General features: G+C 41.1%; 1 protein-coding gene across 3 annotated transcripts in view; it reads left to right on the forward strand.

Annotated features, from left to right (window-relative positions):
* The window catches only part of thrab (thyroid hormone receptor alpha b), a 150,502-nt gene that overhangs the window by 95,606 nt on the left and 39,761 nt on the right, over positions 1-15,135 (forward strand). For all 3 annotated transcript variants that reach the window (XM_014335658.2, XM_042223702.1, XM_005913653.3), the window contains one exon: positions 14,735-15,113. In XM_014335658.2, coding sequence (XP_014191144.1) covers positions 15,058-15,113 — 56 coding nt within the window. In that variant the 5' untranslated portion in view covers positions 14,735-15,057. The remainder of the gene's footprint in view (positions 1-14,734; positions 15,114-15,135) is intronic.

Consider the following 15,135-nt stretch of genomic DNA (forward strand, 5'->3'; position numbering starts at 1 on the left):
CATGGATGGACGTCTGCTGTTGATGGGTTTTTTGAAGGTTCCATTAAGTTTGCGTATTACGCTCATTCACAAACATATCAGTACTGACATTGCTGATAAGCCTGCCATGGCCGGCCTTCTGGGAGTTTTCCGGTTGCTCCATCACGTATCTGCGAAAAGGAGACCTCTCCCAGGGCTGTTGATATGGCAACAGTAACTGTGTGGGTTGAGTGAAAAGAAGCGAGCGAGGCGGGAGGGGAGGAGAGGGAAATCGGAGTCCCAGATTGCTGGCACAGTTGGATAAAGTTACCCGTGCAGTCAGCCTGCTTGAGTGTGTATGGCCGTGCATGCACACACACACACGTATGCACACGCACACACACACACTGAGGCACGTTAGGCTCGGCGCCCAGTCGCACCACAGACGCACAAACTCTCCTCTAGTATCAGCATTGCCAGCTCACTCTGCCTAATGTTGAGACACACTTAATTATACAGTAACACACACATTAATAAATGCACACGCTCACACACTGAAAACAGAATTTCCTGCTCCTCTAGACTAATTATACCACCTGCACACGCCGACACACCACAGTCACACCTTTTCCTCTCTGGTAGAGTGACGTTTGGCGTGAGAGTGCACGCGCACAGAGGAAACTCTTCTCCAGCATTTCAGTCTTAAAGTTAAACCAGCATTATGCACCTGGTCCCTGCACTGGTGACCACTACGGAAAAAGTTATTTTATTTTTAAATAGCTAAATAGTGGTCCTCCTAGGACCTGGCGTCCACATATGTGGACATTTTGGGTTGTCTAGACCAATATACTAAATTTTGCTCTACAAGGGCCTGATATCCACTTACGAGGACATTAATACTGCCACTGTTTTATCAAAATTTAAAACGAATATCCTCATATGTGGCTCTCATTTTTCTTAGATCGGGTAAAAAAAAAAAATCTGGTGATTCTTTGTTTTTACATTGACCGGGTCCCAGTCAGCCCAAATATCAAAGAGAAATTAAAAATGCATGCCGTGGAAGAGTTCGGGTCTTTGGAGGTTAAAGTTTCTTGGTTGCAATGATGCTAGATGTTTCCTAGGGTTTACTTTGAAGCACCGAACTGGACCTCTCAGCTATATTTGAGTTTGAGTTAAGTTTTTTAATATAACTGTCTTACAAATTATGTCTTGCTGTGAGGTGTGGCCCATCCAAGAAGCCTGTGCTGGTGATTGAAGTAGTAGTAATTGCTTTATATATTTCTTAATGCTAAATAACGGCTTTCTGTATCTGTGCAGTGGACCCATACATTTGATGGATGCACCTTTTGTTGTTACCTTAACACTCCACCTTCTTGTCCAAGTATGCTCAGTACACCAAAGCGAACAAACAAAAGCGACATAGAAGTAAAATGGCTGAAAAAGCAGGATTGCACTAACCAATGGGTGATGTCATGGTCCATCATTTATTTACAGATTATAAAAGAGATAAGGGAGTGTGGGTGGTTGTCAACCACCCATTGTTGCTAATGCCCGTTAATTCTTTAACTTTGTTACGGTCCTAGCAGGGCCTCCTTCTGAAGTTGCCTGTGTGGGCGTGTCCTCTCTTGCCTTAGGTGCCACCTTTTTCTTTCGTACAGCTGACTCCCATCAGCAATTTAAAGTATTTAAGGGCAGAGAAAGGTGAGCTCGGGTGCCAGGGTGCCATGTGAGTGGGTGCAGCTAGTGAGCTGCACTCCTGCTTGGCAGAGAGGAGTGTGTTTGGTTACTAACCACTAACCCTAACTTACTTGTCTGTCCGTCTCTTTTAGCTGAGTTATTAATAGAAACTTTAATAAAACTCTTTAATTTAACCATTTTGCCTCTCTGTCTCCTTTTTCCGACCCGGACACTTTTTGTTACCTTCCCTAATCGCCTGGACCCTTTTAGGGGAACACAACAAACTTCCAAAAGGAGCTATCCTTCATCCATCTGTCGTGTCCTATTAGCTGTGAGGAAATGAACAAGTGTCAGGAAGTGGAAGTATACTATACAGCCTCCAGTTTCACAGAATGCATTTTTTTAGTAAGCTGGAGAAACGGCTGAATGTGTGTTTGTAAGAATGGGTTAGAAAGAGGCTTAGCTTAGCTGCATTGAAAGCGGTGAGCTGCAGGTCGCTGTCTAAAACCTCAGTTGCAAACTTTTGTCGGGAGCTCTGCTGCACTCAGTGGCCCACCTTAAAAAAGAACAAGAAACAACAGCCATTGGTGCAAAAGAGAAAACTCGAAGAGCAAAGAAAGAGAAGCTAGCTGGATTTGTTTTCCAAACTCAGTCACATTCTTGGCAGCACCTGAACTTGTCCTTGCCAAAGGAGGGTGGGAAGAGGAGGGACATGAGGAGAGAGGAGAAAGTGGAAGTAAGAGCAAGAAAGGGCAAATTGTTCTCCGCCTAGTGCATTAAAAGTTAATATGTCAAAAGTACCTGAAGATGGACAGCACTGTGCACTAAAAGTATAGCAAGGGTGCTTTTAAAAATAAGGCACTGGATTGTCTGCATGGGGTTTTTCAGGTATTTGGCAGGCTTTGCTCCGTTCTGTGGATTTAGACAGTCTCTTTGTTTAATTGCGGACTGACTCCATGATGGTGAGATTGGGGCTCTACGAAAGCCTCAGCATCAGATTGCCACAGTCAACTCACCTTCCTCCATGCAAACTACAAATAACCACAGCAGAGCAACCAAAGCAATTAGAAGGAGGCTGCCAGCAACCACTACACACTTGCCTTGGGGGTCTCTGACCAGTCTGTAGGCCTGGTTCAGGAGCTTAAGCAACTGATTTTACAGCAGCTGACATACACATTTTTCACAGTAAGTGTCGAGGGGTCAACAGCCGGTCTCTAGGCATATATGACCTGGGCCTTACTCATGCTGCACTTTAATCTTTGGCCTCAGTTTAGATCTGTATGCAAACACAAGGGTTACTTTAGTTGCAGTACAGTACCTTTAGGCCTGCTGACCATCCTGTGTTTACTTTTTTAGGATTAACACAGACCTGTTGGAGAGAGTTCATTTTAATCCAGCTTTGCCCTTTTATTTATTTATTTTTTTTTACAAGCCTGTTCTGTGTGCATTTATTTTTACTTTTGTCTTTAAAAAGTACCACTGCAATAAAGCTGCCTTTAAAGCGTTTAAAACATAGATTTAACTGTGATGGGAAACAGTAAAGAAAACCATCTTAATAAACTTACCAGGATCAACATATTCAAATGTAATATTATTCTTTCTTTGGACTCTGAGAACTTATTATAAGCAATTATTCACCTGTCTCTGACATTTTAAAGGCTAATTGATTCATCTGTTGAATGATAGAATTAAATGACACGTTTATTGGCAATAAAAAAAAAAAACAGCTTCATAGCCACAACCTTTATTGATTATTTTTAACGTTAGCTGACGCACAAATCAAGATCAGAACAGACGGCATAGTAGAAAGACACAAAGGAAGGACACAAAACGTCTGTTGTTTTTATTTGAGCCTCATTAAGATTTATGGGCTGTCTGCTTTAATGGGACAATAAAATGTTAAGAATAGGAGACTTTGTACTGTTGGGAGCGACGAAGGGGAGGCTGGCAGCATCATTAGCGACTTGGCCGTGCCCTGCGAGTATTCAAATGTCTCATGTAAATTTATGTCTTCCATTGGTCTTCAGTTTCGGTGCCAGGCGCCAGCGTGATCTGCTGTGGTGTGCCGCTGGGCTTCCCTTTAAACAGCTACTGCTGACATGCCGCTGAGCAAGGCAGCTGACCTTTAACTGTCCACGGTTTGTTTGAACACTGTAATTGGGCGGCTACTGAGGTCGAATGTGTGCTCAGACTCCTTAATCTGGGTAAACAAAGGTTTTAAAGTATTTCCAGCAAGACCAAGCAGCATCCTCGTGGGCTGAAAAACGAATCCGATGTTAAAGTGCAGTTCTTCTTATGTCCACTTGAAGCTGGCTCCGTAATGCGAGTCAGTTCACACAGGCTCTCATATTAGTGTGTCCAACACTAAATTTCTCCTTCACAACAACCATGCAACTTTTTCATTAGAAGTCTCCTCTGTAAGAAATCCTTGTTAGGGGCCACTATAGGTGACAGGTGGATGCAAATACAGGAGCCATCTGGCTTCACCTCACATAATTAGAGAGTCTGAAATGAACAGCTAGCGCGTGCTTGTGGTGTGCTGCCTGCCTTTTGATGCATTTGTGAGGTAATGAGCTGACAAAATATTATGGCCTGCTGTGCGTTTAATTGCATTAAAACCCCACCCAAGAAGTCTGTTCTTGAGTTTGGGGAAGTTCTGGTGTTTTATTCATCGTTTATTTATCACTAATTACCACAAATTAGTGTGTGTGTCTGTTATGAATGTATCCATGCAGTTTGTGGATGAACCTTACTCACCAAGTTCTGTTAGTTAGTCCCTTCATCTAAATATGGTCAGTTTTGACTACAACAACACCCAAGGTAGTATTAATTAGGATCAATAAGGGCTTCAAAATGTTTAAGTCTGTGAGTTCACAGTAGTTATGTCCTTTTTTTTGTTTGGAATCGTTTTTTTATGCCTTTTTTGGTAACATGTCTTCTTGATGATTGAATAGCAAAATAAACAGCGGTTCTGCTTTCCTGTGCGTGCTGTTCTACCAGCTTTATCGTCGCCACGACCATCAGTGAGAGTGGCATGTTCAAAGTACAGGTAAGGACAGATGGTGAAGAGGCGACGAAAAAAATTGCAAGGGCATAAAATTAAGAAAAAAGAAGAGATGACAGAGATAGTTAATGCAAGGATTAAGAGAAATAGCAGTGGTGGTTGGGGGGCAATATGCAAAACTTGCAGTATGCATACTTAAAGACAAGTGCATGCAAACTGAATGAGAATGCACTGCAGTTATACAAGAGGGGAAACTCTTTTCAGGGTTTTTTGGAAAACTGGAAGATTTAGCATGTGTTGTGTATCAAAGCGTTTGATATACAAGCAGTGAGACGAGGGCTCTTTTGCAAATGAAACCCTGTTGTTACGAACTAAGCAAAGAACATGTGTCACATTTTTAAAAAATCCAGTGTTTGTTTGCTTGACATCTGAATTAAGGATACATGAGGCAAACCAAGCGCACCTAATTACACCCGAACGCTCGCTGTCAAAGTACGTCAGAGTTCGAACTGTTTGTAACGAGAGATTCCTACATGCTGTTTTTCTTTAAGAGTTCCCTGCGGCGCCTGTCGCAAGCTGCTGACTGAGTTGTTATTGCTTCCACCAACGTAAATAAATGGATGTATGCACTTTCTGAGTAGTTTCTGTATTTGTCCTTTACCTGACGAGCGTGAAACCTTGAATCCCCATCTGTGTATACACGTGGATGTTGAACATTAACATTTTTTGTGTATGCAGACATCTGTGATTGTATATACTCGCAACCACAAGGTCACGCTTAGAAGAATGGCCGCAACAGACATAATTTTGTTGCTTCGCTGTGATCTATTAGCGCATATTGATAATTCCCTGGCAGTAATTGGCCTGGAGAGAGACCAAGCATGAAATATGATGTCTTTGCCTTTGACTACTTTTAACCCTGAGGTACTAACAGCTCCCTCCTCCTCCCCTTTTCTACCACCGTTTGCTCTATGATCGGACTGCATCAACAACTTTGCCCTGCCCCTTCTCCATTACTTAACCACTAATTGCCCCGGCAACCCTTAGGATTCGGGAGCACTGACCCCAACGTCTGCTGTCATGGTGTGAATTTTAATAAGGGCTCTCTTCAGGAGCTCAAGAGGCTAGGCATGCATGCACCATCATCCTCCACTGCATTAACACTGGCATTTACATTATAACTGCTGCAACTACAGGGAAAGACATGTTTATGCTTTGTTTTTAATGTGTGCTTATTTCACCTCAACTAATTTCATATTTTAAATGAAAAGACATGTGTATAAACTTTTGTACATGAATATCTGTACTAGTAGGGCCTTTAGCAAGCACCATGTAGGCTTGACTGCAATCCTTATGATTTAATTAGTGAAGAAGCTCTAAATCAAAATGCTCGGGCAACACATAAGGGTGCATATTTTCTCCTAATTAGACACTGGACATTTTGACATTTAAATAGACACGTAATTGGGGTGGGGGCATATTTTTAGACTTGCTCCGAAGCGTCATTAGGGTTGTCAATCTTAGCCTTGAACTGGTTTTTAGAGGTTACAAACTGCATGCAGAACCATCAAGAACGTGTAACCAAACAGATTTACTGCAGGTTCTGGATTTGCTGAGATAGAACAGTAATGAGGGTGTGTACAAAATTGCTTGCAAAGTTCCTGATGCATTCCTGAGTCATGTGCACAGGTAAATTTAGTTCTAACTGACATGCATGTGTGTGTTAGTGGATCTGACCCATAAACTGAGGTGTGCTGCTTCATAGTGACGATTGGTCAAGATTTACAGGCTTCACTTAGTAATCTACTAGGTTAAGGGTCAATTTTCAGCATGCAAACGTGTGAGAAACACATAAGACAGTGAAAGTGCTCTGGTGGTTTTGTCTCTATTGCAGATGTGCAGTTGTGGTAAACAAAGAAAGAGAAGTTTCCTTTAATTATGTGAAATAATGAGGGTGTAAACGTTGATATGAAAGGGCATCAATTTCATGGATATTTGCTCAATGCGTCCATTAAATGAACAGTTTTCAATGTCATATTCTGCTAATGAATGAATGGATTAATAATAGGCCAACAGTTTAATTCAAAGATTTGTTTTCTGCAACAATCCAGACTTCATGATCTTTAGCGCAGACGTGCTCGACAGCAGTTTGTCCTCTTGTGCAAACAAAGTCGCATAAATCCTGCGTTTGCGCGCGAAACATTTTTACGAAGTGTTTGTAAATGAGGCCTGTCATCGTCTTTTCGCCTGGGATACCACAAACAACGCAGTCGCTTCATCGACAAACATTCATCAGACCACTCGAGCTGGTTTTACGATCGCATCGGTCATGCGAGGGTTTAAAAATATTGTTCGTTGACAGTATAACGGAAGACCTTGAGTGACACGAGACGTGCATGTCAGATGTGGCAAATCAGTTTCTCATTGATGGTTTAGAAGCTGGAAGTTTGCAATTAGACATAGATTTGGCAACATCTGCATGTCAAAGCTGCACGACAGCTTATTCTCACATGAACTGAGTGCCAGCTGATGTAGAGATAAAAAAGAAATGTCCTTTTATTTTATTTCAACCACTTATTTTCTTTTGATTTTCCCCAAATCGATACAAATTAACAATATCCACATTCTCCATTGTCATCCACCTTCATTTTCTCTGCTTTTCAAGAGCAGAGGTACCTTGATTTTTCTTTCATTTTCTCTTTTTTCTTTCTTTTTTCTGGCCTGAAACGGCATAGAAAGAGTCATGTTTAATTAATTCTGCTTCTCCAGGCATCAACATGCATTCGCTAGTTATTCTTTTGATGCATTTTAAAGCATGCAATTAAAGGTGAACCCTGTTTGAGGGGAAAACGCCAGCGTTTGCAGGTCCAATTAAAATTTTGAGGCCGTACTGGAAAGTGTGCTAGTCAAGGTAGATGAAGCTGAGATGTGTGAGTTTTAAAGAGTGTGGGTGGCTGTGCGCGCTTCCTAGAATTCCTTGAACCTTAATTTTGGAAGTCTTTTTCACATAAAATGTCATCGCATCAATATTTGATGAATGCACAGTCATCAGGATCTTTATGAATGTGTCATCTTGTCCATCAGAAAACAGGATCTAAAGAATGTTATGAGTGTTGTAAATCACTTGGAGCAAATGTAGCTGCATGCTCTGCATGCATGCATGCAAAATTGATGTCGAAATCTTTGAAAACTAAACTTTGGGATACTGGTTTGTCAATAAACTTCTGCTGCGTTACTTTATACCGTACTTGTGACAAAGTTTTTCCTTTTATACTGTGACTGCTGCTGCTGCAGGCTCTTCTTCCAGAAATCTCATAAATGCATTAAAATAGGACTTAATCAAACTTATTCAAACCTCAAAGATCCTCCATAAGATGCTCACTGATTGTTAAAAAAAAACTGTTGCGAAGTTGTGGAGAATATGGGGACCATAATGAAGCGGTAATGCTATCTTATGATAACACTGGCATCATGGTACAACGATTCAACAATACTGGACACATTGACAAGACAATCTATGACACATCATGATGTCTGTTTAACTAAAGGTAACTGGATTCTGGTTTCTGTGTCAGTGTGCCTATCATTATCATTGTTTAAATAAGGTGTTGGTTGAAATTGTTTGCTTTATGATTAGTGCACCGATTTCCCCGGGAGATTCTTCCTCGTCACTGCAAGTCGATGTAATTGACACCACAAGGAGTCATGAATGAATGAATCTGGGGCACATTCAGTGTGAAAACAGTATGCAACAGTTTGTTACAGTTTTAAGGTTGAATAACTCACTGAAAAGGTGTGCATCAGTAGGCAGTGAGCATTAGTTTTCTCCTTTTTTTGTTCTGTTTTTGGGTGTGAAAATCATGCCTATGTATACGTTAGAGAGCATTTACTATGTTTTGGCAGGCTAAATGGATGGACACTGGTGAAGTTCAAAATGTTGTATGAGGTGTTTTGATGTGTTTCAATAGCTGCAGTGACCGCTATAGGGGGACTTTATGATATAAAGCGGATTAGTGTGTAATGGACAACCAATGAATGTTAGAGGTGATTCTCTTCCCTATACTCTGTCTCTTGGCTGACCTTTACTGTTAAATAAAGACAAGAATGCTCAAATTTGGCACAGTTTTCATTCACTTTCAGTACACCAGGGGGATTAGCCTGGAGAAGGCTCCACGAGAGACGTTGGTGGCCTATTTTCAAATCAAGGAGTAAGGTTATTGTGGGTTTTTTTGTATGTACAGTAGTGGTAGTAGTAGCTTGGTTTCAACGAAACTTAATTCTTTCATGAAAATTCTTTCTTTTCACATTTTATAAGTGGTCAGAAACTTGTAAATAACTCATGAAAGAATAAAGTTACGTTGAAACCACACCATTGTTTTTCTTGTGACATTACCAATAAGTTTGATGTGTCACATGGCCCAAGCTGTATCCAAGATGGCCGACTTCTAAATGGCCACCATGGTCACCACCCATCTTGAGGAGTTTGCCCCCTCACATGTACTAATGTGCCACAAACAGGACTTTAATATCACCAACCATTTCCATGTTATTACGGTGTATCCATATAAATGGCCCACCCTGTATGTTCATGCTCAAAATACCCAAATGAGAGCTTTGACAAGCTCTACCTCGTCCTGTTATTTGTCTTCGAGCTCACATATAAGTAGGTTTGTTTTGTCTTCATTCCAGCTTTCATCAGCTTTACTTCCACTCTCCATGTACTGTATATATTATCCCCAATTTTTTTTCTTGGCTCTTAGTCTTTCACTTTGCCCCCTTTCATCTTCCCTGTTTCATGCTGTCTTTCCATAGCTCAAGTATGCAATGTACACATTACTGGCCCTAGACCACTTAAAATATATTTTCATGCCCTGACCTTGGATATAGGGAATATTTATACAAGCATAACTTCCTGAATTGGATCAAGGACGAATGAGAGCAAACAAGGACACAGTTAAGATGAAACAGGTGAACTTTATAGCTTGTGGACAGGGGGAGATAAGTTTTATTGCAAAGTCTAATGCGATGTCACTTTTTGACAAAGACTTATAGAACATTTCTACAGTCACATATACACACACACACACATAGATAGATAGATAGATAGATAGATAGATAGATAGATAGATAGATAGATAGATATGGGGATGTTCTAAGTGTGGTAGGGTAGCAGATACAGCCTCACAAGTACTTAACAAGCTCGAGGCTCAATCCTATCTGTGATCATGATACCGTGTGCCACTTTGTGTTGCATAAACTCACAGGTAGTGAGTTTATAGAAGAGAGAAGTTGTGGAAGAGTTTGTCAAAAATGGTGCCGAGTTTGGACGATCTGTTTAATGACTCAACAGTCTTTGTAGTAACATGAATTAAAGTTAATGCCTGTTATAAATCAATACAAAGGTTAGGGAGCTCTCTGGGTGGAATTCAGAATTTACTGTATGTCCTTTTAAAGGTTGAACGCTTTAAAGAAGCCTGGTCAATAGCAGAGATCAGTAAACAGCCCGTGTTTTTTGATTTAACACTAAAGGAATGTTTTTAGAGTAACTGTTTTTAAACGGTGTGAAAACAGAAAGAATTCACCACCATCAAAGTTTTTGGAAGTCCATTTTTGGTAGGACCATAAATGGTATGAAAAATAGACTTAGACTTTGAATCTGAAAAGTGAAGCCAATGTGGAAGTGTGTTAAACCTGCAGTCTTTTTAATGGCCAAGAGGGGACAAGTGCTGCAAAAAGTCATGTAGCCAGTATTTGCAACCAGTGACTGCACTCGACTACTACTGATCCACGCTGCACCGGCTAGTGGGCCCACTGAGGCCCAGACTTGTGTAGCTCTTTGGGGCTGAGCTTGGTTGGGCCTAGCCCCATGGGCTCATGCCTTGTTGCAAAAGTTGCTGGAAGTAGCCAAGGAGAGGAGACTCTACCCCTGTGATCTGGACTCTGGAGAAAATTGATGGAAACACTTGAACATTAAAAAACCGACAGTTTTTAGTTTTAGGACTAAAAACTGGAAGAAACTCCAGCAGTGAAGCCCAGCCTCCAGTGTGGGAAATCTTACAATTTAGAACAAATTAGAAAAAAACATATACTAGCACTTCCCTATAACTCGCTGTTAGGCAAACACAATACAGTGAGGAAATGTAGAGAAAAAATGAAGAGGATGTAAAAAGGTTCACAACGAAGTAAAAGTCGACAAAGAGCAGTGCCTCTGCAATTAGCGATGCTAAAGCAAGCAGAAGAAAAGCTCAGATGGCACATAGTTCCAGGGCAACCACCCCAGTGGGTACTTACCCTCTTATAGTTGCCAAAGCTGTTTAGTCCAAAAGAAGCTGTTGTAACTCCTAACCAGAGGCTTGAAGCACTATTTCTACAAATATGCCCCGAAACTAAACCTGCAGCATCATTATAATTTACAGTTCCCTAGAGCCTCGCTGTTTATGGATACAGTGAAGAAAATGGAAAGGAATAGGGTCCAGTTCTAAAAAGACTTGTCTTGCTCTAATAGCATATGGTACTTGGATGTAATTTCAGTTCCTAATCAGACAATACTCTGCTTTCAGATTTTGAGCTCATTGTTCCAGTGTGATAAACGACTTATTGTTTGTGTTACCGACACATACTGAGGTTAATGCCACTTGTAGTGGTGATCTGTGGATGTTGATAGAGAGTAGAGCTATGATAAAGCACACTCCATTTATATTTGATATGCAGTTTATATCACTCCTGTCCTATATCAATATCACGCCAGTTTGCCCTGTTGGTTTCAGCCTTGTAGACTACTCCGCTCACAGTGTGTGTGCGTGTGTTTTATCTTTAAGTGTCTTTAAGTGCCTACTTCATGCCTAATGTTTAGTCTTTGTGGGGTTCTTGATTAAGCTTGTTTTGTTTAACAGATGTTTATTAAATGTTTTAGCTGATGATTGTACAATGTTTGCAATATTAATAAAACCAGTTTTATTATTCTCACATACAACTCTGCATTCAGAAATTTATCGGTGGTTGGTAAGGGCCCAATAATGCAAAGTCCAGCAGCAATCCATTTGAATCACAATCAGAATACTTTATTGATCCCTGGGGGAAATTATTTTTCGTTACATGTATATATTTGTATATTAATAGCAGGTTGGGCCTGATTTTACCAACTACCAACTTAGATCTTCGTAGTGTATATTCAACGAGTTGCTGGAAACATTCCTCAGGATATCATAGCATCAACACACATGCTGCACATTTGTCAGCTGCACATCCATGATGCGAATCTCCTGGGTCTCCATTGGACAACAACCATGGCACATCCAAAGTCACCTAAATCACCTTTTTTCCCTGAATTCTGATGCTCTGTTTGAGCTTCACCAGGTCATTTTTGACCATTTCTGCATTCTTAAATGCACTGAGTTGCTGCCATGTGACTGGCTTATTAGATATTTGCATTAACAAACAGATTAAATGGATAGTGAGTAGATGCACTGTATATAGTTTTCCATTAAATAAAGCCTGCAGACGAGCGGTGAGCGGTAGCTAACATTCTTTAATCACAAAGAAAGAACAGAAAAACCTGAGCTTGGTGGAGAGCCTGCATGACCGCGGGGCAGACGGCCAGCAGAGTCTCCCGAGCCTAACATGGCTCTCAGTTAAATACCTTCTTCAGGAACGAAAGGCAGTACACAGCTGTTTCACACCTTAAGGTTCACACTCCCTTGCTACCTCCCAGAGTCAGAGAAGAGACAAAAGATTCTTCCTGTGAAGTTGTCTGCTTCCCCCAACTTCCTTACTAGACCCCCACCATTTGTCTTACTGTATGAGTGTGAGACATGTTAAAATCCAGTGGCACCAAGGCATCATACAATAAAATAATGTTATTAATACATAAGTAAAAGAAATTCCTATACAATCAGCAGACAGCTGGAGCAGTGGGCCTGCATATATACACCTCTGCAAATATAAGGAAAGAGGAGATGGAGGAGATATTTACTTATCTATGTCGAAAATTGCATCTTTATATATTAGAAGAACATAGAAGTCATTTAACTTTATTTGCATGCATTGATAAATGATGTAGCCTACCTTCATTAGTGGTCATGCTTTTACAGATGAACATTGGTCTTTAAATTATTTTTAAGTGGAGGAAAATGGATTGATATGCAAAATGATTTAAAACAATCTTGGTGCACCACCACACATTTGGATTTTATCGTGCACTCTTACTGTTTTCAGCAACCATCGGTCTGATATTATCAGATTCAGGGTTTCACAATTAGTCACCTTCTGCTAATATGGCCACAAAATAACTGATGAAAGCCTCATTTTCCTGTTTAGAACAGTATTGCATACAGCATATTCTCTATGTTAGTAATACTAATTTGGTCTCATTTGTGGCCATTCTTATGCTCTGTGTGTGCTCTGTTGTTAGAAAGCTATCGAATGAAGGGTTAGCAAAGGAAAGAAAGAAGCCTTCCTTTAACAACAGAGGGAGGAGGGCAGGGGTTAAAGGATCAAGATCCTCTTAGTACTTACACAAACACACATACCCTTTCACGGATTCAGCTGCTAATCTTAAAACTACTTAACCCTTTGCAAGAGGTGACGTTCTCTAAGCAGTTTTCCAGGAACTAGCAATGGCACCAGTAACAGCTGAACGTGACAGAGTTTCTGACCTTCAGACCAACTTATCCAGCTTTAACTTTGTGTGTGAATGGGGAAGAAATCAATTTGCTTCTGCATGCATGAGTAAAAGCCTCTATTTCTTATGTCCAAGGGTCATGTAATGGTAGATGGAGTATGAGTCTCAGTGGATTTGACAGCTTAACTCAATGGTCACAACATGTGGTGAAGTACTTGTTTGGTTGTAGTATGGCCACATCCTTGGTGAAACAAATTCAGAAGACTTTTTTTGATCGTTCGTGGCACAAAACCTCAAACCTGGCTATTTTTTAGCTTTTTCTTGCCTGCAGACTCGGTCTTGTGTCCCGTTCTCACTTTATCAGTTGTCTGCATTCATGCAGATCATACATTCAGATGGGTAGTTAAATAATGCCCACTGGGAGGGAGCGCCAAGATAACAACGTGCACCAAAATTCCTTATGTGTGGGATAATTGTAGCTAAACTATGAAGTAGTCTGGGTTCAGTTCCAAGCTCCTACAATTTGCATGTCCTAGGGCAAAGGCGCTTACCCAACTGCTCTTTGTGGTTAGGCCACTGCCTTGTATGACTTTCTATGACTTGCTGCCATTGCTGTTTGTGTGTTTTTTTTTGTACGTGACTGACAGGCAAATTGTAAAGCACGTTGGGTAGAAGTGTTGTATAAATGCTTTCTGTTTCAAAGCAACATGTCAGGTCTTGGGTCGAGTGTGTGTCTCAGGTTTTGAGATGGGTTGGGTTTTACAGAGTTGAGGTCTGATTTCTGTGTCTACCTTGGTTCCTAGTGATTCAAATCTTGGGATCATTCTCTCCGACACATTTTTATAGAGCGTTGTAGTGAAAAAAGTAACCTTGGCTCTGTGCAGCTTCTCTGATATGAATACTTCCAGATTTCTCCAGCCTGCTGTCACAGGAAACTCACTGTCAGTTTGGACTCTTAGGACTAAAATGAGTGTTGTGTGGAATGTCTTGTTGTCTTTGAAAAGGTTGTTTCGAGAACAACCAGGTCTTCAGTGGCTGTCTTTGTAGCAACTTTAGCATCCTAATTCTGTTGCTGTCCACAGAAACTACTTTAACTACCTACATTCAGAGTTAAGCCATAATTCCTCCATAATTAGTGACGTGGTTGCTGCGTTCTCCAAGTGCGTTCTATCTAACATTCACACACATTCATCAGAGAGCAACTTGGGGTTAGTATCTTGCCCAAGGACATTTGGCATGCAGACCATAGCAGCCAGGGATAGAACCACCAACCTTCCAAGTAGTAGATGACCTGTTCTGCAAGTCTAAACTTCAATCTATGCCTGATATTTCAATGTGGTTTCTATTTTTCCAGTGTATTAATCATTAAGTGATCATTATTGTCCTGATAGATGGGAGCTTTAGTCGTGCACATATTCCCATTGTTTCATATCTGGAGACTTTTTAATCTGAGTGTGACCTTTGTTCTCTTCCAGCCTGGATCCCAATCCTCCCACTGCGTTCCTGAGACTGTCATCCACCTCCAGCCCTGGCCTCAAGGCCAGCTGATATACCCGAGGAACCTACATCATCTTTCATATTTTCCAGCATCACCCTGAGCAACAACACACCGGGTGCACTCCTTTTGGAGAAACGCCCAAAACCCACCTTCCGAGGACACCAGGGACCGGCCCCTAGGGACTGGCCCCTGTTATGTTTTGTTGACCGACTCGTCCCAACCGGCGAATGACAAGTGTGCATCCGAGGGTGGGGCTTGCCTCAGTCTCTCATGATTGGCTGCTGGATGGAATTAAGGTGAATGGAACACATGCCCAAGGAGCAGGACTCTAACCCATCAGAGGGAGAAGAGAAACAGTGAGTTTGAATTATGTATTTA

The sequence above is a fragment of the Haplochromis burtoni genome, unplaced genomic scaffold (genome assembly GCF_018398535.1).
Source record: "Haplochromis burtoni strain Fernald_Lab_line unplaced genomic scaffold, NCSU_Asbu1 Contig_6, whole genome shotgun sequence".
In the NCBI taxonomy this organism is placed as follows: domain Eukaryota; kingdom Metazoa; phylum Chordata; class Actinopteri; order Cichliformes; family Cichlidae; genus Haplochromis; species Haplochromis burtoni.